Genomic DNA, 27,856 nt, shown 5'->3' on the forward strand with positions numbered 1-27,856 from the left:
TACACAATCATTTGATGAGCTGTATAAAATTCCCAGCTGGCAGAAGTCACTAATTCTGTGCTGTTGGTCCTGGATACATCATGGAATTGTTGAACACTTGGAAAGTCACCTGTGGGAATTTATCTTCCTTATTGGTAATTAAATATTTAGGTAAACCATTTAATTTTAAATTAAAGAGGATTTTTTTTAAAATTTAATTTTTAGTAAAACAGGATGTTCTGTTTCTTTTGGACTTATTCACATTTCTCCCATCATATCCAGATAATGAAATTATCCTTTCACCCCCTGATCCCTTTTCTGTCAGATCCAGAGCAGATTCTTGGCTGGCAGAAGGGTGGTTGGGACTCGTGGCTTCCCAGTGAGGGGACAACCACTGCTGCAGTGTCCTCTGACCATGGCAGGAAGAACCCTGAGCCATCCCTCTGAAATCAAACTCCCAGGAGGGACCTTTATCTTTTTAGGAGGTTAAAATCTTTGTGGATTTGGGTACGTCCCTGGCCCAAATCTTCTGAGGTTCTCCCACTTTCCCGTGAAAACGTGGGAACTCAGCTGCAAAACTCCCTCTCCTTACTGCAGTGAGCTGACAGCCACTCACCTCTATCCTAAAGTCAAGGAAGCATTCCCTGGGATTTTGCTGATTTAAATACTTAAAAGCTTTTGAAGAGAAGGAAAGAAAGCCCCTAAAAAGCTGAATTTGCAGGCACAGGGAGCATTTTAATGAAGTTGTTTCTCAGATTAATCCCCCTTCCCTTGCTTTTGGAAAATCTGATTTTTAACCCATCTTAACTCTATTCTGCTCTGGATACTTCACTAGACACCTGAACATCCCTAAAAAGATATTCCAGTATTTTGAAAGGGTGCCAAAATGAAGGGGGACATGTTCTTCTGACCATGAAGAGAGTCTGCAAACGGAAAAGTTTATTTTTCCTGAAATTCAAAGAGCCAACTGCCTCCCTGTTCAGATAACAGCTGATTTTCATATCCTGATAGTAGTGGATTTACTGAGAGTTTTCCAAAGGGAGGAGGAAAGGGTCAGAATCTTGAATAAAACTGGGAAAAGATCACAGTGACTCCATTCTGGGAATGACCAATACTGAAAAAGTGACCACAAACACCCACTGAGTATCACTGAGGCCTGAAAAGACTGAATGGCCATGGGAATACCTAAAAACAAATACCAGGAAAAGAAAGGAGGCTCTATTGCTACCCCCCTGAAAGCTAATAATTATTGCTACTAATTATATTTCATATACTTTTTTATATAAAATATTTATTTTTTAATATTCCTACTTCAGAAAAATGATGCCAGAAGACTGGAGTGGGTTCAGAGAAAACTTCAAGTGATTAAAAGAATTAAAACATAGCCCAGAGCAGAACTTCTCAAGAATAAAAATACAGAGGATGATGTGAACATGAGCCTGGACCTTGGTGGGACCCAGAAATTAAAAGCACCAAGGCGGCTTTAATTTAGCACCTGAAGTTATAATAAAACTGAGCCTGGAAAAATGAAAATAAAAAAAGACAACAGGCCTAATTTTTGACAGGGAATTAACCTGCAATAACAACCCCCAAGTTGTAGTTGATTGGATTGTCTGGTGCAGTTGCATTGCTGACAGGTATGTTCAGAATTCATTTGGGGAGGTCCCAAACGTGCTCAGACTGATCCCAGTGATCTTTCCTAGCCTACAAAATCTGAATATCTGCGGAAATTTCCTATGCTGCCATTCATCTACACTCCACCAGGAGCTCAGGAGAAGCAGCCCTTTTCCAACCTTATTTCCCTGCTGTGGTTTGCAGCCTTTTCCTGCCAGGCTGCTGAGGATGTGCTCAGCACAGGGAGAGCCTGGTGGGGCTCTCACCAAGAGAAAAACCAACACCAAGGCGGAACATGTCCAAAAAAAAAAACAAAAAACCAAACCAAAAAAGTTTTTTTGTGTTTTTTTTTTTTTTTTTTTTTTTTTTTTCTTTTTTTTTTTTTTTTTTTCCTTTTCTTTAGAAGAAGAATCTGATTTGCATTTTGAAGAGCCTGATCTCCTGTGTGGAGGTCAGGCTGCACTGAGGGTCATGTCCCAGTCTGTGTTTTACATGAGGTGCAAAGCCCTCTGCTCCTTCCAAGGGAAAGGGGAAGGGGAAGGGGAAGGGGAAGGGGAAGGGGAAGGGGAAGGGGAAGGGGAAGGGGAGGGAGGGAAGGGGAAGGGGAAGGGGAGGGAGGGGAGGGGAGGGGAAGGGAAGGGTTAGGGAAGGGAAGGGTTAGGGAAGGGAAGGGAAGGGAAGGGAAGGGAAGGGAAGGGAAGGGAAGGGAAGGGAAGGGAAGACGAAAAAGAAAAAGAAAAAGAAAAAGAAAAAGAAAAAGAAAAAGAAAAAGAAAAAGAAAAAGAAAAAGAAAAAGAAAAAGAAAAAGAAAAAGAAAAAGAAAAAGAAAAAGAAAAAGAAAAAGAAAAAAAGCAAAACCAGACTCAAGCTCCAAAGAGAAACTGTGGGTAGCCTGAAGGTCAACACTGCAGCACCAAAGCCTGAAGATCACACAGGACCTTGTGTACATAGGAAGGAAATTCCTTGAAGGAATTTCAGTTGGAAGCTCCTCCACAGGGTGGATAAAACCCATTACAAGCTGTCATGGTGACAATGTCTAAATGATATGGTTTGGGACAATTCAGCCCAAGGCACTGGACTGAACTAGGAAGTGGCAAATTCCCAAGGTATCCGTAGGGGATATCCATGCAGCAGCTGTTTCAATGGATTTTTCTGGTTCCTGTTATGCTGAACCAGTTTCTAACAGACCAACAGATTCCCAAGCAATCCATGGAAACAGAGAGAGATCAATAAAACAAACACTCACTTAAAAAGTTCGTTCCTCATGATGGCTCTGTTGGTTTGTGGGTCGATGGCGTAGACCATGAGGTCGGACTTGGTGTAATCCTCCTCAGAATATCCATCCCCAAACCTCCGTGCTCCGATGGATTCCACCACGACCGTCGCCCCCGGAATCTGGTCTTGGACGTAGCGTTCCAAAATCCTAAAGGGAAGAGGGAGATGGAAAGCTGCAGAGATTGATTTGTGCCACTCACCACCATAGGATGAGAAGGATTTTGACCTTCAGAGCACTTCTAAATAGGAATTGCTGCTCCACATAACCTCTGAAATGCTGAACTCCTGAGAAAAGCTCAGGAGAGAGCTTGGAGAGGTCTTCAGAAATTGTGTCCTTAAGTCCAGCTCTTTGTATTTATGACCCCAGTTGAGTTTTAAATGGCCGCAGGAATCATCACCTATATTTCACACAAAATCCCCCTGTCAGCCTTTTATTAAGTTATATGATTCCAGCACTTCCATTCCAGCCTTCCAGAGGGTGCATTCTATAAATTTTCACCCAGAGAAACAACCACTTGAACAGTTTTTGGTGGGATATTTCATCCAGGCCTCCAATATCACACAACATTTCTGGGGCTGCAACACCTGCTGCTCCAAAAGGTTTTACAGGCAGGAGGAAATTGGAATATTGGGCTGACACTTTTACCACAGGAAATAAAATCAAATAAACTGCAGCAGGATTCCACAAGCAGGGGAAAGAAAGGCTGGTAGAATTTAGAGGTAACAACAATAACAACAAAAACAAAAACAACAACCAGACTTGCTAATGGTTGATGAGGTTTCCAATGTGGGACCAAGAAAGGTTCACTCAAAGCCTACAGAGAATTTTATAAACAAAGGCATAAATTTAAATATTGTCAACTCCATGCAAAAAAAAAAAAAAAAAAAAAGGGAGGGAGAAATAAACCAGAGCATTTGGAAGCGGAAAAGTTCCATCTAAACATATAAGAAAATATAGAATTTCCTGGGGCAATTGATATGATCAGAAAAGCAATAGCTGAGCTGGGAGGCAAAAGCAGGGGAACTACAGGGAATGTGTTGCCTGATCCATCAAGGATGCACCAAGGTGTGGAGGAAGACACATCTCCCACAAAAAAGGACATCAGTGACTTTAAGGTGTCACTTGCTCAACACAAAACCTTCTGCAGTTGCTGATGTTACATTTTTGCTGTTGTATTTTTTTTTTTCCTGACACAAGATTTCTCCCAGCTCCTGATTTTTCAAGACTTCTGATTCACATTTATCCAAAGAACATCTCTTCTCTTTGTGCAGAAATTTTGTGTGCCCTTAAAAACCATTGTAAGCTTTTAAGCTTTTCTATAAGATCTTAAAAAATTCAAGTATGTCAGAGCCGGGTCATACCTGAGGAGTGAATATATGGAATTACTGCAGAGAAAATAGGGATACAGATTGGCTGACACAGTGCTTGTGGAGTGGTGTCCTCTGAACAAGCTCTCCTGTTGTTTGCAGATATGGAAAACTCTGCTTATCTCTGTTTCTGGCATGCTCTGCACTGGCAGCCAAGGTGAGAACCTGTCACAGACACCTCAGCAACAATAATTCCCCCAGGGAAAACCTGACAGGACCAATCTGGGATGTGGAGATTACTATAAAACCCCACCAAACATGATGGAAGTGTAAATGGCTAAAAAGAAACCACAACCATTCTCAGAAACCCAGAACCATTCTCACAATGTGTCAGGCAGAACAAACGTGTAAAGGACTTGCCTCCATAATTAGCATTTAATCATTTTTGCTGCAGGAGGAGATGCTTTTCATGGAATCACAGAATTCCAGAATCCACCCGGTGCCTGATGGCCACCTTGTCCCCAGCCCAGAGCACTGAGTGCCACCTCCAGCCCTTCCTGGGACACCTCCAGGCCTGGGCAGCCCCTACCAAGGCCTGAGCACCCTTTCCATGGAGAAATTCCTGTTGCTGTCCAAGCTGAGCCTCCCCTGGCACAGCTTGAGGCTGTTTCCCCTTGTGCTGTCCCTGTTTCCTTGTACAGAACTCTTATTACACCCAAGACAGACATGCTCCATCAGGTTGGAAAGTTATAATGTGGGATCACTTCTGGCAGAATCAGTAACAACATTCCCTTTCCTCAGTAATTCCCGGCATCCTACTGGAATTCATTGCCTTTGAGAATATCTTTGTCTAAAACATTGTTAAAACTGAAGAATAAACAGAATGTTTGGGAAAGGGATGGAGGGACAGGACATAGGGAATGACTTCCCACTGCCAGAGGGCAGGGATGGATGGGATATTGGGAATTAGGAATTGTTCCCTGGGAGGGTGGGCAGGCCCTGGCACAGGGTGCCCAGAGCAGCTGGGGCTGCCCCTGGATCTCTGGCAGTGCCCAAGGCCAGGTTGGATGGGGCTTGGAGCACCTGGGACAGTGGGAGGTGTCCCTGCCCATGGCAGGGCTGGCATGAGATGGGTGTGGAGGTCCCTTCCAACCCAAGCCATTCTGGAATTCTGTGATATCACTTCCTGAGAAATGGGTACACTGCAGCCATTGGCTATACTGGCATTGCAGGAAACCCCACAAAGTCCAGCAGAAAGGCAGCAGTGTTCAATTTGAAACACACAAATTGCATGTTTAGGTTAAAACTGAGAATAAAATCACACTGAAGACTGAAAAGCTGCGGTTAAAGAATTAACTTAAAAATAGGGCAGTTCCCTATACAGCTGTTTGAAAAATCCTTCAGCTGAACTTGTGATGCTGAAAACACTGTAGTGTTTTAGAACTCCTCTGGAAATGGCCACTTGTTTGCAGTGGTACTCACAAAAGAAAATTTATTTTAGATTTCTACTTTTAAGTATCAACAGCGACCGCAGCTCTGCTGTATTGATCAGCAGAATTCAAATTAAAATTAGTCTGTTAATTGTTAATCCCACAAGGGTCATTCTCCAAGTGGTGTGTAAGAGCTGGAAGCAGGAGCAGAACAGGCAGAGAGCCTTTCCAACTGCTCCAAGTCCACAGGAGCTGCTCAGTAGTGACGGAAATGCCTCCCAAAGCATCCCCATTAGCACAGCTCTCCCAATTCCCAGCAGTGACACTGGACAAGAGGAGCTACTCTGTCATCGAGGGATCCTGAGGCCCAAAGTTCCCTGAAAATCCTGAGGTTTTTTTTTTTTTCATCTTTAGATGTAAAATAAATGGAAAGGCAAAATAATACAGGGGTGTTGGTCTGCTGAGCTGTCTCTTGGCTGGGGAATTCTGCCCCATGAAGTCCCAGAATAGTTTGGGTTGGAAGTGACCTCAAAACCCATCCAGTGCCACCCCTGCCATGGCAGGGACACCTTCCACTGTCCCAGGCTGCTCCAAGCCCTGTCCAACCTGGCCTTGGGCACTGCCAGGGATCCAGGGGCAGCCACAGCTGCTCTGGGCACCCTGTGCCAGGGCCTGCCCACCCTCCCTGGGAACAATTCCTAATTCCCAATATCCCATCCACCTCTGCCCTCTGGCAGTGGGAAGCCATTCTTTGTGTCATGGCACTTCCCACTTTTGTGAAAATCCCATCTCCAGCCATCTTGCACATCCCCTGTAGGTACTGGAAAGGGGCTTTCAGAACATTCCTAAACTGGTACTTCCTGGAACAACCCTGAAAGCAGCAGATCAAACCCCAAAATCTGGGATAAGGTACCACATTCCCAGCCTGCTCTCAGTGCCATGTCCATGTGTTTGAATCCACATCTGAGGTTGCTGTATCCCCTTCCAGGCAGACAAGACCCTGGAGAACACAGGATTAAATTTAGGGGTTCACCCTGGCATCACAGCAAGAAATTCTTTAGGATTTTAACAACCTATTGTGGTTTTGGAGCACACAAAGTATTTTAAGAGATGGAAAAAAAAAAAGCCCCCACACATTCTTTCTTTCAGGACTCAGATTAGCAAAGACTTGGAGTGAGCAGTGTTGAAGATTCAATATTCTGCATAATTTGGCCAAAATTCTGTTTGCCAAAAATAACCTGGTGCAATAATAATAATAAATTTGTATTCTAGGTGTTTGAAAACACAAATTTGGCAACCATGAAGAGCTGAGAGCATCCAGCCCCCCGCCATGAGCATCAATACACACTTTTCAAGTGCTTTAATTAACTCCTCAACGCTGCTCCACTTCAGCCAAATTCTGGCTGTGTGGAGTCTTTGTGGGATTAATAATTGACAATGAAACCACTGGATTTTCAACTGGACTCTCCTAAAGAGACAAGGACCAATTCCAGCCCCTCTGGTGCAGTCAGTGATAGATTTGAGGAGATACACTGGAGCCCCAGCTCCCAGATTCCTTATCACAACATAAATAGAGCTCAGGCAAGGGTCTGCTCATCCTGTGGTGTCTTGGGTTTATTCCAAGTCCAAAAACATCACTTTTTTATAAAACAGCCTTTCACAAATGCTATTTTTATATCACACATGTCTCCAGCAGGAAGGACCAGCACAGAGACAATTCCCTCTGCATAGAATAACATATATAATATTTCATAGTAACATTATTAATAGTATTTAGAAAACAACCCAGAGCCAATGCCTTCATACCCACTTATCCTAATCCTATAAAAGCAGAGAATTAAGGTTGGAAAAGGCCTTTAAGATTCAAGTCCCACTGTCACCCCAGCACCACTACAAGCAGATTGGTTTGCACACCTGAAAGGAAATTTCCTTTCTTACACACTGCTGCAGTTGCTTTCCTTCTCTTTGTGCTCATCCTGTAAAATCCTGCCCTCCAAAACCCCTGCACACACTCCAACTTTTTATTTCAGCCTCATTTGTCCCGGTCGCAGAAGGAACATTGCGCTCATCCAAAGAATAATACCCAGAGACATCTCCCCTCTGACCCCGAGGACAATCTCCAGATCTCAGCACAAAAGGGCTTTTCCTGCAATTGTCAGCAATTCCTGGGGAAAGCAGGAGTTTACAGCTTTATCCACTGCATTAAGAGAGCTTTGGAGAGATCCATTAGCACAAGAACCCCAGGAGTTACAGAGAGCAGGAGCTCGCTGAACCGGGGCTTCCCAGCTGCCAGGACCAGTAGCAAGTGGAAAAGCTGGAGTTGTAGAAGCTTGGGTCTCTATTACCCAACTTAATAAAGGTGGCCTGCAGTTATTAATCATCCTGATTGCTCAGGAGGGAGGGTGGAACAGGCTCTGTGAACACTGCACCAAGCCCTGGGATGCTTTCCCAGAAAAGCCAGACTGGCTGGACATGAAACAGGAGACAGCCAGTTGGTGGCAAATGTCCCCCTGATCTGTTTATTTAATCAGATTTTATCTAATTCAATCAATTCTGTTATTACCAATCTATTCCTTTTCTTAGTTTGCAATATAATTTGGAATGAAACATTATAGTGTGCAGAAGTGTCAGAGAAAAAGGGGAGGGGAGGTGGAGTGGAGGGACAGGAGCAAAGTGACTCCAAAATGTTCCTGTCAGAGAGGTAAAGGGTGAAGTACAAAGCAGCTACAGCTGGACCTGTGACTCAGGAACGTTTCATAAAGGGCAGGAAACCAAGTGCCCCCTGTGGAAAGGGCTCAAGGGCAAGGTCACTGCCACCACCCCAACAGGCAAACGGTCCAGCCACCTGTAATTAGATTTAGTTCAGTAATTATCTGGCAAAAATCTTAAAGTGAGCATGGGAATGTGACTTCTCCTGTGGGAAGAGTAACAAGACTGAGTGATTTATACCCTGCAGCTGAGATGTGCTCAATTTTTACCAGTTCAGGGACTGAGGAGAAGAAAAAACATAACTGCAGGGAAATCATCCACGTCTGAAACACTTCCCTGAACTGAGTGTTCCAGCTCCCAGATATAAAATTTATTGTCTCATATACTACGATTAGACATAAAATCTTTTGTTATGCACAATGTACATGTGCTGTATATTATGATCTATAATTTACAGCAGTATTTACTGCTGTAGTATTTTATAACATCTCTTTTAAGTGCAGCACAGTTTCTGTGCATTAAGTAGAGTTCCTTTGAAGAATGATGGCAGTCAGCTTTAGATATGCAAACCATTAAGTTGGAAGGTTCAACATTCATATTCCAAAAAAACTCCCTCAGCAATAACTCCAAGAATCAGCACTTGATTCTACATTTGGATTGTCAGGGAAAAGCCTGCCTGGCCACTTCTGCATTGTGTTAAAGGGCTCAGCATTGATCTTCACCTGGGGAACTTCCCCATTCTTTTCAGAGCATAAAACTGACTGAGAAAAGCATGGCTGAAGTGAGGGGAGAAACCCTGGAGAGCTGCACAAGGAAGATCTGGGGATCCTGATATCCCAGGGGCAGCAGGAGAGCATTGGCAGCAGGTCAGGGAGGGATCCTGGCCCTGTGGGCAGCCCTGGAGGCACCTCTGGAGTGCTGTGTCCAGCTCTGGAGCCTCAGCAGAGCAGGGCCAGGAGCTGCTGGAGCTGAGTGAGGGCCTGGAGCATCTGGGTGCCCAGGAAAGGCTGAGGGAGCTGGGGCTGCTCAGCCTGGAGAGGAGCCCCAGCTGAGAGGGGCCCTCAGGCCTGGCTGTCCCTGTGTGCAGGGAGGGGCAGAGCAGGGCCCAGGCTCTGCTCCGGGGCCCAGCAATGGCACCAGAGCCACGGGCAGGGCCTGAGCCCAGCAATTCCCCCTGCACAGGAGGCACAACTTCTTCCCTGGGCAGTGCCCAGCCCTGAGCACATTGTGCACAGAGCCTGGGGGCTCTCCTCCCTGGGGCTGGGGCAGAGCTGTGTGCACACAATGCTGTGCCCTGTGCTCTGGGATGGCCCTGCTGGAGCAGGGAGGTGCCACCAGTGCCCACTGAGCTCCCTCAGCCTCAGTCACCCCGTGACTCTCTATATTTGATCCAAACTCTCATTTTAACACACTCCACTATTCCACTTCAGAGGAACTGATGTGCTATCTCATCTCTACAGGAGTGTACAGAGGAATTTACTTCCCAAGACAGTTCTCTCCCCTGCAGGATGGGAGAAGCTCAGATCTCTCTTGGCAGTCTGGCTTATCTGACTTTAGGCAGAGCTTTAAGTGCTCACCACATGAAAATCAAGGAATTAAATGCTCTGAGAACCACTTTGGCTGTTTTATTTCAGGAATGGGATTTGATGATGCCTCTGGCTTGCCTCCAACAGAGGATATGCTATGATTCCATGAAATGCTGTTCCTTGCCCAACAAACAAGCATTCCCCTAAACTTGCATTTTTCAAGAACACTCCGTCATCTGTCTCCACCAAGTTTTCTGAAGGAGAGGAGCACACACTTAATTTTCCACGAAGCCTCAGCCTATTTTCTCTGCCCCTCCTGCAGCAGACAGAAATGGGTCTGTCTGCACAGCCATAATTAAGGTGGGCAGGAGAAATACTAAATGGGACATTGATGTGCAGCCCAGAGAATATGAGAAGCTTGATGAAATTAAAGCAGTTGGAAGAAAACACTGAATGACGGCAAAAGATCCTATTGGAACTGTCAGGGAAGACAAGTCCATTGTATTCTTCAAAAAACTCCTAAGCCAAATATTGATGCTTTAAATCTTCTCTTCCCTGCTTTGCTCCCTTTATATGGACCATTAACTCCCACCCATCTCTGGGTGTGCTGAGTGTGGAAAAACTGAATTATATAATTCTTAACACCTCATAACTCCTTGTGAAATGACATAACCTGGTATAACTTCTTATCCAAAGTTGTTTAAACCACAATTTATTTTATTGTGAAAAATCACTGTAATTCTACTAATGACTCCTGTGCCCCCCCACCCTAACATTCCCTGTCACCAACTCTTGGCTAAATGTTCTATTTTCAGGGATTAATATTTGCCAAAATGAGAAGAGAAAGAGCTGAATAACCCAGGTAGTGACTAATTTAATTCACAGATCACAGAATGGTTTATGTTGGGAAGAGATCTTAAGGATCATCTTGTTCCAACTCCCCTGCCACAGACAGGGACACATCCCACTAGACAGGGCTGATGATAGTCTTTTTCTCTGCTAATTAATGATACATTCAATTTTATAAATTACTGCATTATTGAAGTGGCAAAACTGCTTCGGTCTGAGATTCCAAATAATTTGTTTTCTCTTTGCCTGTGGTTGCACACAAAAAAAAAAATCACAAATTCTTATTTTGTTTTTATGGGCTGCACTAATTATTAAACCTGTATAAAAACAGGGAGAGGGTGATTTTTTAAATTTAGGAGAAAAACATGAGAAATTTGAAGAGAGTGGTGAAATAAATAGATTTCTCTGTGAAATAGACCTTTGTACACAGCTACAAAATTATTTTTGAGATACATGTTCTCTGAAAATATTTTCAGGAATTAATGAGCCAATTTTAAAATAAGTTGATGTAATTCTTCTGGCAAAGGCTGTCCTTAAAAAGCTCTTCTTAGAAGAGAAATTCTCCAGCTACACGGATCTGCCCATGGTGTTTGTGAAGGTAAAGACTTCCCAAGATGATTTGGAGAACTCAAAACCTGATAATATTGTGGGTTTTTAAAAAATTTGTACTCATTCCAAAGCTTTGTGCAATGTGAAATTCAGAATCACAGAAAGGTTTGGGTTAGAAGTGATCTCCAAGGCCACCAAGTCCAACCATCAACCACCACCATCCTGCTCACCACTAACCCATGTCCTCATCTGCCATTCCCACATGGTTTTGAACACTTCCAGGCATGGGGACTCAACACTTGCCTGGACAGTCCTTTCCAATGCTGAAACAACCCTGTCCATGAAGAAATTCTCCCTAAAATCCCATCTAAACCTCCCCTGGTGCAGCCTAAGGCTGTTTCCTCTCCTTCTGTCCATTGTTACCTGAGAAAAGAGCTTGACCCCACCTCAGTAGAGCCTCCTGTTATGAAGTTATTCCTATTTCTATACAATACCTCCTTTTAGGAAATTATTCCTATTTATAGGCAATCCCACCCTTCAGGAGGTTATTCCTGCTTCTAGGCAATCCCTCCTTTTAGGAAGTAATTCCTAGAAGTTATTCCTGGTTCCAGGAAGTGCATTCCCTGCGAGTTCAGCCTGAACAACTTTGTTGGTGGTTCTGACATTCAAATCTCTCAGAGCCAACACACACCTGGCCCAAAACAGAGGGAGAAAAGGGAAATGTATCCCAAATCTCCAGGAGCAAATCCATCAGGAATTTTTCCTAGCCCAGTGAAGATGTGAGGCACTCAGAGAATTTTCCAATGACTGGTTGGACACCAATCCCAAGGTATTTAAAATTCTATGGACAACAACAAGCAGGATGGACCAGACCTGTGGGAAGTGCCACTCATCACTGACTGAAATGACAAAAAAACCCAAAAAAACCAAAAAAAAGACAAAGATTGGTTATAGACTAGTTCCTACATCATTTTCTATCCCCTATTGGCTAATTCCATGACAGCAAGTAGAGAAAATTGTCTCTGTGTTACAAAAAGAAGCCAGAAGTGCAAACCTGACTCCTGGAAGCTGCTGCTGATGTGGTGCCTGGGGACTCTTATTGACCAGATAAAAAAACTTCCCTCATTCCCTGATCCATCCAACCCCAAAGCCAGGGAATTGTCTGATATTTGGAGAGGAAATAAATTGGTTACCCAATGAGTTGGTCTTTGTTTTGCTCCACGAGGGTGGGAGGAACATTGGAGACAATCACTTGCATGTCCAACTGATTGACCACAGAGACCTGGGAAAGAAAAGAGGGAAATTCAATTGGCACTGCCAGGCACAGCCCCCTCCCATCTGACAGCAATGGAAAAATTCCTTTCCTGCCTCCACACCATGCCCTGATATTCACATTTCTCCTTTTAATTCCAAAGAGGAGAGCTGGGAAATCTTGCAGCTAAAGCCCATAAACATCAAAGATTTAACTGGAATTGTAATTCCAGGTCTGCATCAGAATGATGGATTTTTAACGTAGGGACAGCAAAAGCTGCTCTTAGTTTAGATTTGACTTAGAGAATCTCAGATCTCCCACGGGCTGTATTCAAAATTACTTCTGAGCATTTGGGTGGTTTGGATGCCAGGAAAATCCTCCCTTGGAGCCATGCAATGTACACCAAGGGAAATGGAAATACAGGATTAATTCCACAAAATCAATGCTACTTCGTTAGAAAATCAGGAAGGAAATTGTTCATTTACATTGAAGCAATCAGTGAGAGGTTTTATTGTAATCTCCAATTGTTTTAGCTTCTCCCTCTATCGTAAAACTGCACATTTCACAACTGAGCTTTTTCCTTAAAAAAAGAAAACCAAAAGAAAAACAAAGCAGGAAAAAATACTTCTAATCCACTCAATACTTGTGTGCTTTGTTGGAATCAAATTAAATTTCAGTTTTCCACCGAAGTATGGAGTAACCTCAGAGCAAATATATGGCAATTATTGTTTTTTACTATGAACCCAACATCACTCCAATCCTGTGGAGGATTCTGGAGGAAAATTTGGAAAACTAGGCCAATGTTAAAGCTGATAAATTTAAAAATCAAGGGTTAGTTGATTCTAAAAGAAATAAACAAGCCCTGATTTTCCAAAGAGGAGCCCTGGAAGCACAGCAGCAGAAAAACCTAAATGTGCTTCCACATCAAACACTGATTCACCAGCTTTGAAGCTTAATTCAACTTTAAATATTTAAATGTTCTTGAAATGTCATCAGATTCCTTGATCAGCACATACAGGCTTCTGTGTAAGAAACACAGAATTATAATGAGCTTGAAATAAAAATCATGCAACGGAACTGGAAAGCAATGATTAATTTAATAGAATTAATTACATTAGCCAATTCAAGCAATCACTGTGCACCCAGGAGCTGAAAACAGCGTAAAGGCAACACCAAAAACAAAGGCAGTAATTCTTCTAATGTGGAAGAAATCACAATTATCATCACTTGTTCATGTACAAAACCAGGGATAAACACACATTCATGACAAGTTATAGGAAACCAAGGCTGTTGGACAAAAATCAAGCAACATTTGAGGTTTCCATGGTAACATTAACTTGCTTGTTATCCCCATTTGTAAAGGCAGGCAAAGCAGAAAATTGTTGGTAACCTCTAGCCCATGAGTGATATCCCTTTGATCCCAAGCTTCGCTCATTAGGCACTTCCCAAGTTTTAAATCCAGCAAGGCAAAGCCTAAAAAGATTCTTGATTGTGATATAGCACCAATGGATTCCTGGGAGTAGCTGGAACCCGAATGAGGAGGGGCCTTGAAACCTCTTCAAACCCTAACAAACATTTGATTAAAGTTGAGATCTATGACATCATGAAGATGATATCCATGATCTCAAATAATGACGGTGAATATCCACTACCAACCTTTCCTCAGCACCTTTAGGTGCTTCCTTGCAGTAAACTAATTACATTTTAAAATGTAATTCTTGTATCTCTTTCATCTCATAGATGCTGAGAAGGAAAACTCCACCACATGGAAGCAAACTGTCAAGCCACAGGTGTCTGACTTGAGCCATCCTGGTGTCCTTCCCATGGATTGTCCCCACCAGTGTGAAGACCTTTGACCAGGGGATTTGGCAGATCCTGCTGCTTCCAGAGCTGTGCCAGGCTCTGGGGAAGCACCCTGGTCCCAGCTCTGGAGGACATTTTGCTCTGCTCAGCTTCTTCCCAGCATTGTCCCTCTGGTGATGACCTGCCTCTTCTCCCCAGACCTCCTCTCAGTGCAGTCCTATCTTCTTCCCCCATATCTTATTCATTTGCATGGGAGTAATTAAATTACTTTCTCTGTTCTCTGTGCATTTTATGAGCTGTTTTTGAAAGAAATAACATTTGAAAGCCTGAGCCCCTGACCCCACAGCAGGAAAATCCTGTTAAAATCATGGGAAAGGGTCTTAGTGTATGGATCACACTTGGTGCATAAAATCAGAGAATCCCAGAATGGCCTGGGGGAAGGGACCTCAGTCCATCCTGTTCCACCCCTGCCATGGGCAGGGACACCTTCCATTATCCCAGGCTGCTCCAAGCCCCAGTGTCCAGCCTGTCCTTGGGCATTGCCAGGGATCCAGGGGCAGCCACAGCTGCTCTGTGGCCTGTGCCAGGCCCTGCCCACCCTCCCAGGGAACAATTCCTAATTCCCAATATCCCATTCATCCCTGCCCTCTGGCAGTGGGAAGCCATTCCCTGTGTCCTAGCACTCCAGCCCTTGAAAATTGTCTCTTTGTATTTCTTGTCAGCTCCCTCAGGCCCTGCAAGGGCGCAATTTGGTCACCCCAAAGCTTCTTCTCTCCAGGTGAACAATCCCAGCTCTCCCAGCCTTTCCTCCCAGCAGAGCTGCTCCATCCCTCTGCTCATCCTGGTGCCTCCTCTGGACTCATTCCAACAGGTCCATGTGGCAGTGTTCTAGGTGGGATGGAGTCAGTCTGGAATTGTATCTCCAGCTCCTCCAAGTTTCCAGGCCTTGCTCAAAGCAACTGGGTGCACTGCTCATCACTCAGCCAGACATCAGAAAGAAATCTCTATAAATTAATGAGACATCTTTCACTTTCTAATGTTAATGTCGATTCCTTCTGGCTATATTTTAATGTCCCATTAGTGCCTAAATTACCTGAGAATGCCCCATCATTTTGGGAGGTCAAGCATGAGAGTGTCATCTTTTATGTTTACTTGGTGAACTCCTGCAGAACTCACCACACCAAGGATTCTGGCTCTCATCTCTATCCTTTGACACTGTTCCCGTGAAGTGGATAATGCACTCCATCCCTTTCACATTATGCTAATATTGAGCCAGTCCATCAAGTTTATAGGCTTTAAGGAAATTTAGCTTGGATGGTTTTAGTGCCTGGACTAAGTCAGTGTTCTTTGAACAGCACAAAACAATGAGCCTGACACCTAAACATGGTACCAGTTCTGAAATGCTTCTTTCTCAGGGACTGAAAAGTTTATTCTCATCCCAAAATTATTCCTTAACTTAAGCAACTAAGACAACTTGGACATGACCAGCAGGGACACAGAATCATAGAATCATGGAATGGTTTGGGTTGGAAGGGACCTTAAAGCCCATCCAGGGCCACCCCTGCCATGGGCAGGGACACCTTCCACTACCCCAGGCTGCTCCAAGCCCTGTCCAGCCTGGCCTTGGACACTGCCAGGGATCCAGGGGCAGCCCCAGCTGCTCTGGGCACCCTGTGCCAGGGTCTGCCCACCCTCCCAGGGAACAATTCCTTCCCAATATCCCATCCATCCCTGCCCTCTGGCAGTGGGAAGCCATTCCCACTGTCCTAGCAGTACTGGTCCTGGTCTAAAGTCTCTCTCCATGTTTCTTGTAGCTTTTTCAGGTCCTGGAACGCCTCAGTGAGGTCACCCCAGAGCTTCTTCTCTCCAGTTTGAGCAATCCCAGATGTCCCAATCTTTCCTCCCAGCAGAGCTGCTCAATCCCTCTGCTCATTCTGGTTCCTTCTCTGGACTCCCTCAAACATGTCACAAAATCTTTTGGTTTAAGAAACTAATAGCTTTATTCCAGTGCCTTCAAAAAATTAAGCACAAGCACTTTATGGCTTTTCTGTAGGTCTGCCTGGAATTAAACTTTCCGCAGTGTTTGAATTTCCTCAGGAATTATTCCATAATAATAATAATCCTTGGCTGATACTTACAAGCACTTCTGCTTTGCTGCTCAGTCCTTTGCCGTAATCGTCAGTGGCAATGACCTGGAACTTGAAATAGGATCTCCTCATGTTTTTGAAGAGCATGGCAGTTTTGATCAGCCCCGTGTAAGCCTCGATCACAAAGCCTTCCTTGCCATCCTTGATGGGGGGAATGATGAGCCTGTATTGCATGGCACTATAATTCCCAGTGTCCTTATCATCAGCCTAATGGGGAAAACGAAACAAGCAGAGGCAAACAAGGTAAATATGCATGGAAGGAGTCATTAACCTTGTCCTTTAAATAAAGTTACATCTTGGCCCAGCAAATTTCTGCCACTCTGACATTTAAAACATTAGATCCCAGAGCACAGATATGGCTGCTACTTTAAATGCTTCATTTAACTTTGCTGCACTCAGTTTTGCTTTTCCAGCAATTTCTTCCTCCTCTGTTGGCATTAAACTGCTCCAGAAGAAAGAAAGAAAAATTAAAAAGTAGAAAAACATAAGTTGACTTTCAAGTCTGCAACAATACCTAAGAACCGCTTAATTCTGAGAAACTTCCACTGCCACATTCTCATTGAAAAGGAATTATCAAAGAAAAAACCATCTCAGCAACTTGCGCACAAACTTGCATAAGAATGTCTTTCATATTAGAGATATTCTGATGGAGCCCAGGTATTTTTGGTGCAATCAAACAATTTTTTATTAAAATAAGGAAGGATTGAGTGGCATTGCTGCAGTGGTGCCCAGGGACCTGCTGGGCACCCCAGTTCAGGACACAAAGCTGCCCTGGCACCATTGCTGAACTGGATCAGGATGCAGAGCTGGCATCAACCAGGCAGCCCCAGGATTGTTATTCCACCTTCCCTGCTCCTGCCAACCCTGTGTAGCCCCATCCTGGCCTCTCCAGCCCCATTCCTTATGATCCTGTTCAACCTGTATCCAGAGGGAAGCGTTTCCAAGGACCCCCACAGAACTTTCCCGTGGCTCCTTCCAGGGATCAGCAAGGTGGGAGCTAATTAATGCCTGAGCACTCATTAGTCTTGGTCATGGCCTCAGCATCTGGGATACTTCAGGATCTATCAGCAGGTTTTTATGGAAATATTGGCACTGCTCCTGAGGCCTGTCACTTAAGCTAATGCTGGAATAAAAACCAGCCTTAACTTTGAAAAGGTGCACATGAAATCCATGGAAAATCCATACTGTGCCATGACTTAAGAATGAAAAATAATAAGGGTTTGTGTCAGCATGAAGAGTTCATACAATCATGGAATACCCTGAGCTGGAAGGGATTCACAGGGATCACTGATCCAACCCCTGGCCCTGCACAGACCCCCCAACAATCCCACCCTCTGCACCCCTGGAGTGGTGTCCAAATGCTCCTGGAGCTGTGGCAGCCTCGGGGCTGTGCCCATTCCCTGGGGAGCCTGGGCAGTGCCAGCACCCTATGGGGGAAGAACCTTTCCCTGATCTCCAGCCTGACCCAGCTCCAGCTGTTCCCTGGGGTCCTGTCGTCCTGTCCCTGTCCCAGAGGGCAGAGCTGTTTATGAGATACCACAACTACTAAAAGAGAATTATCTCTGCAAGGTCATTAGGCCTTCAACAGGGGGCCATTAATCATCATTAATTGTATCCTCACCAGCACTGAACAAGTTCTAGAGGGTGGAAATAGTCCCTTATGTTTTTTTTTTTTTTAATTTTCAGATAATTTTTCAGGGAATACCAGCACCAAATAAGCGATCCAGGTACTCAAAGCTGTGTATGCTCCATGCTACTCCATTCCCACCAGCCCGGATTCCCAGACAGAACCATCCAGCACTTAATGGATAAAATCCAGGCTGGTTTAGCTGGAAAGAGCAAGTTTCATTCAGAACAGCCCAAAAGACTAGCTCCTAGAATGACACTGGCTGTCACTCGTCATGGTCACACAACTGGTTAAATTCCCACCCTCTCTCAATATTTTGTTTTCTTCTCAATTCACAAAGCTTCATTTGGCTTGACTGCCAAAAGCATAAATATAAAATGTGTTGTTTTTGTTCTCCAGCTCTGTAATTCTTTTTAAGGCTTTTAAAACTGAGAATGCTGCCTCCTGGCTGAGCTCAAACTCCTTTATTAGCGATTTTAGGAAAGATGGGAAGGTTAAAAAGCTTTCTGAAATTTACTGTTCAGTCAAAAAAGTAAAGATATCAGTGGGCTTTTCCAGAGCATTCCAGCTTTCCAACTGGCACGGGGAAATACAACCCCACAACATCCCAGAGCCAGCAGATGGGAGCTTGACAGGTAGAGAGTCAGGAAAATTGTTGACTTTCCACATAAATAAATTGCTGAAGGAAGAAATGAATGTGAAAACACGCTATGTCATAGAATCATGGAATTTTTAAGGTTGGAAAGCATCTCCAAAATCACCTCAGGCAACCTTTGATCGTCACCTTGCCCATTAAACCACATTGTGCAATGCCACATCCACTCATTCCTTGAACACTTCCTGGGCTGGTGGCTCCACCATTCCCTGGGCAGGCCCCTTCCAATGCTCTGCCACTCCTTCATGAAGAAACAATTCCTAATATCCAACCTGAACTCAAGGAATTGGCTGGAGAGAAACACCAGGTTGATGTTTGGATGGTGAGAAACAAAGACAAAAATTAAAGCAGCACCTCAGCTGTACCTGGAGTGCCAGGACACAGGGAATGGGTTCCCACTGCCAGAGGGCAGGGATGGATGGGATATTGAGAAGGAATTGTTCCCTGGGAGGGTGGGCAGGCCCTGGCACAGGGTGCCCAGAGCAGCTGTGGCTGCCCCTGGATCCCTGGAAGTGTCCAAGGCCAGGCTGGATGTTGGGGCTTGGAGCAGCCTGGGATGGTGGAAGGTGCCCCTGTCCATGGTAGGGGGTTGGAATGGATGGGCTTTAAGGTCCCTTCCATCCCAAACCACTCTGGGATTCCAGGGCAAGTTCAGCTCATACAACACAGCTCAGGATAAAGCCATGACCAATCCAGAGAAGTTCTGCCTGGCCAAACCCTCTTGTTTATCCACACTTAGCTTTGCATGTTGGTAATGAAGCTGGAGGGGGGGGGGAAGAAAAACAGAATTCCTGTAACCCCCCACGGCACATGAGGGATGCAGCAGCAGCCACAGGAGCAATGTCTGATCCAGCTCCTTTGGGGACATCCGTGAGTGAGACAGGTTTCCCATGGAGTGCCCAGTGAAGTCCAAAGGCTCCCTAGAGGTGTCCTGGAGAGGAGCATGATGCCCTTCCAATAAAAAGCCAATTTCTTTGTTAATATGGATTTATGAGGTTGGTTCAGCTGGGTCAGAGGCCATCATATTTTTAATATTGGCAAATTCTCTCTCAATAAAAGCTACAGCTTTTAATAGTCACTGCTTTCAATGACACCAGAAATCAATTTCACCTTCAGCATTTCACGCCTGGAGACGTGTGTGACTAAAAACAAACAAAATTTGGATCCATATTAAAGTATTGATGCTGCAGGCACAGGCATTAAATGAAGTCAGGCCTTCTGCACAAAGCTCAGGGCACTGGAGCTCAGCACTAATGAGATGTTTTAAGTCTTGCAGCTGAGTTTAAGGCATTAAACTGCAGTGAAAGAGGCCTTTTGACATTTGAAGCTCATAGCTTGTAAAGTCCTGCAGAGTTCAGGTGCCTCGAATTGGTGAACAGGCTCCGAGTTAATTGTCACCAGTTCTGAGAGCTGAGTGCCACCTCAGAGCCATCAGCAGCCTCAGCATCATCACAACTCAGGTTCTTTCCACATCCACCCAGAGATGAGCAAAGAGGTGCCAAACAGGCTGGAAAAATGATCAGATTCCACCTTCAAATATTTAACTTAGTTTTTTGCATTCCCTCCTTTCTCTGCTCTTTGGATCCAACCTAAGGACACTGGGCTTGGCAGGACCAGCAGAGAGAGCTTGTGAGCTGCTCCCAGGAACATCCCAAACTTCTCTAATTCTAGGAAGGATGTTTGCTATTCCTGTAATTTGTCCTGAAGGTAAATATTTTTGACACTTCATTAGGAAGAGATCTATGACATCTCAAGAGTTGCATTATGACTGTCAAAGAAGAGAAAGAGCTGCACTTAATCTTAATATTCCAGCAGCATATCTGCCTTTTGTTCTGCACAAGAAATACAGATGTCTCTTAAATCCTGCTGTGATTGAGGGCTGATAAATATGGATGATCTCAGGAATTACCAGGACAAATTCCAGCCTCCTGTGATTGAGTGTAGGTGTGCCCACACAAAGGGAGTTGGATCAGGATTGCTGCTGCTGCTGCCTCCAGCCCTTTCGGATCCCCTCCCACAGAGGAGGACGAGGCACAAATCCTGGGGTGCTCCCTGATCCCAGCACAAAAGCACTGAGGGTATTTTTACTCAGAAGGTGGGCAGGCTCTGGCACAGGGTGCTCAGAGAAGCTGTGGCTGCCCCTGGATCCCTGGAAGTGCCCAAGGTCAGGTTGAACTCTGGGGCTTGGAGCAGCCTGGGACAGTGGAAGGTGTCCCTGCCCATGGCAGGGGTGGCCCTGGATGGGCTTTAAGGTCCCTTCCAACCCAAAGCATTCTGTTCTCTCAGTGATAAACCCGTTCTTCTTCTCTCCTTTCCTAGAAGGCCCAACAAATGATGCCTTTAAAGCATAAATAAATTAATCTCTGGCAACGTGTGACTGCAAAGGACACCCAGGGAGGCTGGTAAACCCCACTCAGTGTGACAGCAGCACTCTGACCCTGTCACCAAAAATCACCAGTGGCATGTTTGGGATGAGCATAAAAATTATCAGTAACTCCTGAAGCTGCATAATCATTGATGATCCCAGTTTTTAGCATTATCAGCCTGAGCTAAATCTGGATTTGCTGCTCAGAGTGAAATGCAGTCTTTAATTTGAAATGCTTCCCACCTGCCTCACAGGGTCACCCTTAACCACAAGCCCAGGCTGCTAACAGGGCATGGAAAATGGCAGGATTGGGATTGGGCTGCTGAGGGTTTTTTTCCTCCCTTCCTAGCAGATGGCAGCTTCAATGTTCCCAATTAGTAGCTGGCACATAAAGCAGCTTTTAGAACCAGACCGTTTTTGCCGGTAGGAATTTCCAGCTTGTTGCAGATTTCCAGTTCTGAAGGCACAGCTGCCACTGGCCTGTTTTAGGGGAGGTTTCACTGGGTGTTCTACAGACACCTAAGCCTGGAAATTTGGGGTAGTCATTGCAGTTTTCCTTTATTTCCTCTATTTCTTCACTTCCATGCTCTTTTACACCCTCATCTGGCTCAAGCCCTTTGGAACTCCTGCTCCTCACCTTGGTTTGCCACTGGCTGCCTCAGGAATTTGTACCCTTGATTTTTTAAAAATTTATATTCATATTAAATTTATATTTAACATAAAATATACCATATATAATACATCAACATATAATATATCAATATATCTACATTATAGTATAATAATGGTTATTTTAATATATTCATTAATATTGATATTTATATTAATATTGCTTTGAATTTATGTATCCCTATATCACTGATACTGATCACTGCCCAGCCCACTCCCAGTACCCCCAGTACCAGGAATTTTCTGAGAAACACAGGTAGGAAGAAATCAGGTGAATGGGAATTGCTCACTTTGTCCTCCAGTGGTGGCTAAAAACCTCCCAGGTGCCAAAGGAAACAGGGATTCCTTTTGGCAGGCTGTCTCATGGGAAAAGGTGTTGAACAAGAGGGGTTCCCAAAGCTGGGTTTTGAAACAAATAATTGGAAAAATTGATTTTATTGTAATTTTTCTTCAGCCAAAAGCAGTTAGTGCTTGATCGAATAACTTTGTGTGTGAGAGAGAGGAAGTAAAGGCCATACACATGGATTTCCTCTATGGGATGGGAATGATCCAGACACACTCCCCCCACACCCAGCCCCCGTAGGAGCCTTTACTCAGGAAGGCACATGCAGGACCAACAGTCTTCAAAATGCCCTCATATAACAAAGAAATTGGAATAATCTTCAATTACACGGGAAAAAATCCCAAAGGGTAGGGAAATCTCTGATGTGCCAGAGGGAAATAATAGGAAAGTAAGAGATCTTAGAGTAAAAAGTTCAGGAAGCCAACATAAAAAGCAGGAATATGATTTTTGAAGGAAAAATGCCTGGCATTCCTGTAATACTTGTCTTAGCAGGGCACACAGCTTTTTGGGGGGCCAGATGTTCCAGCAGCTGGAGGCTGCAATGTTGTCACTGCAATGAGCTTTCAGAGGAGATTTTTACTCCTACCAAGAATCTTTTCTCCCTACTCTGGGATCCATAAATCACATTTTAAGGAAGAAAAGGTTGTGACTGGCAAAGCAGTTGAGTTTTGTGCATGAGTTGTGCAACAGCCAAAGGAGGGTTGAGCCAAATGTTATCCTGAAAACTCTCCTGGGTGCCCAAGGTGGAATCCCTGGAATTGCAGGACCTGCCACGCTGAAGATTCCCTTGTCATCCCAAGGAAAAGGAAATATCAAAAGAAATCTACAGGTTATAGGCACAGATAGAAAAAAAAAAAATGGAAAGTCAATAACAGATCTGTGAAAAAAAAAAGCAATTTTGGTATTCTCTCCCTATCCAGGAATTTTAACTGTTTCTTTTATCATTTTTTTAGCTTATTGTGGGATTTCTAAGATGCTTTTGAGATGAAGAAAAGAGGAATTCCTGCTCCCCTGTGTGTCCTCAGGGCCAGAACCTGCAGCCTAAAATGGCTTTGGTTTATTTTGCTGTCTTCTGTTGAGATATTCCAACATATTCAATATTCAAGCATATTCAATATCCAAGCATATTCAATATTCAATAAAGGATATTCAAAGAGAATAAAGGATAAAGTTCCATGAAAAATCTGATCAGAAAGGGGCAAAGAGCATAGGAAAGGGCTGGAATGAAAGTAAGAAACAAAGCATTTCCATCAAATACAGCCAATTCCAGAGCCTTGGATTCACTGGCATTATTTAGGCAAGATTCTTTCCCTGCAAACATTTTCAGGACAAAAACACCTTTATAAACTGAGCAGGAATTCAGACAATTCTCTTTCTTCACTAGAATTAGGACCTCTGATATTTCTTCATTTAAATCTGTAATAATTCGATAATTTAATAAAGGAAGAAAAGCAGAGGTTAATACTGCTAATATTTAAAAAACAAGAGCTAATAACATTCCATTATAGGGAAAAGCTAATTCCTGCTGGTAATTTCCCTAAAGATTCTTTTGTGGGTTTGTTTCCTGGAGCAGACTGAAAACATTGTGTTTGGGGCTTAAGGAAGCTTGGCTGGAATTCTGAGGAGGAACAACAGGAGTTCCATGAAAATACCAGTGAAAAACAAAATAATTCTAACACAAGGAAACACAAAGCAAAGATCAAGGCACAGAATTCATAATTAGAGGCTATGCATATTACATCTGGTTTTAATTAGTATATTCCTAATGAAAAATACAAAAAGGTCTTTAATTAAGGAAATGGGCTCTCAAATGCATTGGAAATTCTGGGTAAAAATGGGAATTGCAGAGAAGGGGAATTCAAGCAGCCAGGAGCAAATCCTTTGCTAAAAAATGCCATTTTATTTAAACTTATCCCTTTTTTTTTTGGAGCATCAGTAACTCCCAGGTTTCAGAGGCCACTGCTTATAATCCAATCAGACCCATAGAGAATAATTTATGTGGTTTATCACTCCCCAAATTAATTCTGATTAAAAATGATTTTTGGAGAGTCATTTGTGGTATTCTGCTGAGCTTAAGCATCCTTTTTATCTACTTAGAGGAATCTTACTATGAATCTGGAGCAAAGCAGCTCATTATCCTCCTTGACAAGGCTTTTATACTCAAATGAATGTATTTAAGAGGATGCTGCTGACAGCAAACCCAATGACTTTAGAGAGTTGGGAGAAACTCCATAGGATTGGCCTTGGTACATATCAACTGTTTGGACGATGAGAGAAGTTTTTACCCACCATTTTATTGGTCTCTTTGTTTCTAAATTCAATTTGTGTGGAAGATTATGGACTCAGGATTAGTTTTCTTCTCTCCCTATTTTTTTTTAATTTTAATTTTAGTGTTTGATTATTTTTATTATTTGTGAAATTTTGTTCAAGACAGAGTACAGCACGGCTGAAGCAACCAAAGGCAAGCATCTGAGTGTTCAGTGGTGTATTTGTGACCAATTGATCCAAAACTGACCTACATCAACTGCTCTATTAATAATTAAAGACTACAGTCCTTAATCATCCCCATAAGTTATTATGTCTTGTTAAAGAAGAACTAAACTGCAGGAATTTTGGGTTGTTTTTGGAAGTTCTAGTTTTGCATCGACTCATTTGAAATGCTGGGAGAGTTGGGATTGGCAAGCCTGGACAAGAGAAGCCCTGGGAAGACTTTGGAGCACCTTCCAGAACCTAAAGGGGCTCCAGGAGAGCTGGAGAGGGACTGGGGACAAGGGATGGAGGGACAGGACACAGGGAATGGCTTCCACTGCCAGAGGGCAGGGATGGATGGGATTTTGGGAAGGAATTGTTCCCTGGGAGGGCGGGCAGGCCCTGGCACAGGGTGCCCAGAGAATCTGTGGCTGCCCCTGGATCCCTGGAAGTGCCCAAGATCAGGTGGGACAGGGCCTGGAGCAGCCTGGGATGGTGGAAGGTGTCCCTGCCCATGGCAGGGAGTGGCACTGGATGGGATTTAAGGTCCCCTCCCACCCAAACCATTCTGGGATTCTCTGATTCCAATATCCCACGTTTGAGGCTCATCAAGGCTGTTAGTGCCAGCAATAATAAGAAGATACTGAGAAAATCACTGTCTTCTCAAAATCACTCAGATGATGTGAAAGAAACTGAGCAACTGTCAATGAATGCAGAAGATGAAAGCAAATGCATTAAAAACACCTCCTAAGAACCTGAATTTCCCCCTGGAATCCAAACCTGAATAATTTCTACAGTGCAAGCTCTGTGTGTACTTTATTAATGTTCTCCTAAATTTCAACTTGGAAAGCTTCTCATTTCATTCTACTCCTCAAGAAGAGACATTCATTCGATTAATTATTCTTAAACCAGAATGGAATGGCTGGAATGGGGATTGTGTTTAACTAACAGAGCAATTACTTTTGCTTTCTAAAGGCCAGGAAAAAAGGTAACGAGCACTGACTGCTGCAAATGCTCAGTGCTACAACAATAAATTCCAGCCTGATCCTCTGCAACAAGAGCATTTCTTAATTATTTCTAATTTTACTTTCACTAAACACAAAATTATGTTTAATGCCATCCACTAATACCAACTCCTGGCTTAGGCCTCATTCCATTTTGTGCCAGCAAAACCAGGGAGGATTGGAACAGAAAAAGCTTAAAGACACATAATTGACATTTCTTTTGCTCCTCCTTTGTGAACTGATCACCTGTTTTGAGTCAAATGTTTCTAAAGGGCAAAAGCAGATTCCCCTTGTCACCCCCAAATTTCCATTAGCATTTCTCCACCCATTTCTTATCCCCCTGACTGACACACAAATACCTGTGCCTAAGAAATCCTCTTGGAAAACCAGGAAGGATTTCACAGGCTGTCCATATTTCGTGGCATGACTCCAAATGTGTTTTGACATTTGTGCATCATGTTTCATTTGCTTTCAGATGGAGCAAAAATGTTCCTTTCCCTAAATTACTTTGCCTTCCAGATTTTTTTATTTACTCCAGTGCCTCTGTCGTGTTATCTGCTCTCTACAATTCCCTGGAAGGAGGATGAAGCCAGGTGGGGATGAGTCAAGGGACAGGAGGAGCAGAAATGGCCTTGAGTTGTTCCAGAGGAGGTTTGGATTGCATAATTGGAAGAATTTCTTCTGAGAAAGGGTGGTTAAGCATTAACCAGGTCAGTGGTAGAGTCACCATCCCTGGAAGTGTCCCAAAATGTGTGGAAGTGGTGCTTGGGGACATTTTTGGCGGTGACCACAGTGGTGCTGATGGATGGTTGGACTTGATGATCTTAAAAGTCTTTTTCAACCTTAACAATTTTGTGATTCTTCAGGAGTTCTAAAGTTCATGGATTTGCCACAATTCTTGGATTTGTCACCATTTTTGGATTTGTAATTTTGACAAAGTAGAAGCTTCTCAATTCCCCACTTCTCTGCCATTTCTGGGCTTATTTTGGGAAGGACTCTCGTGAAACCAACCAAAAAAAACCCCAGCTAGGAACAACTTTATTAAGCTCTGACCCTTTTACCATTCCTGGTGCTCTAAACACATCATCATTTATTTGTTTTATTGAAAGAAAGAGCTTTTACTCTTGGCTATTAATATCTGATGTGAATTGTAGTCTGTATATTATATTTCCATTAATTTTCTCTCTTAAAAAAAAAACCAAACAAAAACCATAAAAAAACAACCCCATAGATGGTTAATTTTATGCCCACTTTTCTCCCACTGCAAACCTAAAGTTGCTGGATTTCCCCTTTAAAACCTAGGTAGCACCAAAATACAAAAAACTTCAGGTGAAAACTAGCATTGAACATAAACCAAATATTTAAATACTAAGGAGCTAAAATGAGAGCTACAAACTGGCATGAGACACAAGCACCTAAAATTGAATACAAACAAAACCTGGGTTTTAACTCAAAATCATCCTTGTGCCTACATCAATCATCAAGCAGCTTTAGAAGATGCAAATTTCAAAATTTCCTGTAAAAAAATCAAACCAGTGAGTACAAATTTTCCCTCTGTAAGTGAAGGTTATTACAAAAAACTTCAGCCTTACCTTCACTTTAAGCACAGAAGAAAACATTCTGGCATCTTCAGACACCCCTCCAATGTACATTTTTTTGGAAAAAACAGGTGCATGGTCATTTTCATCCTTCACCTCAATAAAGACCTTGGCTGTATTACCTAAAAGAGGGAAGGAAAAGGGAAAAGAGAATATTTTGTAATAATTTTTAACATCTCCTGGCATTCATGCATTTACAGCTCAGGGAGATCATGTAAAATGAGTGTAGGAATAATAAACAAAAAACAAACCCCTGAGACAGCATAGAATACCAAAATTGGATAAGCCCAGAGTCACCGAGGCTGGAAAATGCCTCCCAGCCCATGGAGTCGCACCTGTGCCCAGTGCCCACCTTGTCGCCAGCCCAGAGCACCGAGTGCCACCTCCAGCCCTTCCTGGGACACCTCCAGGGATGGGCACTCCAAAGCTCCCTGGGCAGCCCCTGTCAAGGCCTGAGCACCCTTTGCATGCAGAAATTCCTGCTGCTGTCCAAGCTGAGCCTCCCCTGGCACAGCTTGAGGCCGTTTCCCCTTGGCCTGTCCCTGTTCCCTGGCAGCAGAGCCCGACCCCCCCTGGCTGTCCCCTCCTGTCAGGAGTTGTGCAGAGCCACAAGGTCCCCCCTGAGCCTCCTTTTCTCCAGGCTGAGCCCCTTCCCAGCTCCCTCAGCCACTCCTGGGGCTCCAGC

The 27,856-nt window shown here is 43.8% G+C and overlaps 1 protein-coding gene across 16 annotated transcripts in view; it reads right to left on the reverse strand.

The window, feature by feature from the left end:
• Positions 1–27,856, reverse strand: part of PCDH15 (protocadherin related 15) — a 331,935-nt gene that overhangs the window by 26,566 nt on the left and 277,513 nt on the right. For all 16 annotated transcript variants that reach the window (XM_053984471.1, XM_053984472.1, XM_053984474.1 and 13 more), the window contains 4 exons: positions 27,166–27,293; positions 16,433–16,648; positions 12,433–12,521; positions 2,840–3,016 (listed from right to left, as the gene is read on the reverse strand). In XM_053984471.1, the coding sequence (XP_053840446.1) occupies positions 2,840–3,016; positions 12,433–12,521; positions 16,433–16,648; positions 27,166–27,293 (610 nt within the window). The remainder of the gene's footprint in view (positions 1–2,839; positions 3,017–12,432; positions 12,522–16,432; positions 16,649–27,165; positions 27,294–27,856) is intronic.

Source organism: Vidua macroura, chromosome 8 (assembly GCF_024509145.1).
Source record: "Vidua macroura isolate BioBank_ID:100142 chromosome 8, ASM2450914v1, whole genome shotgun sequence".
NCBI lineage: Eukaryota > Metazoa > Chordata > Aves > Passeriformes > Viduidae > Vidua > Vidua macroura.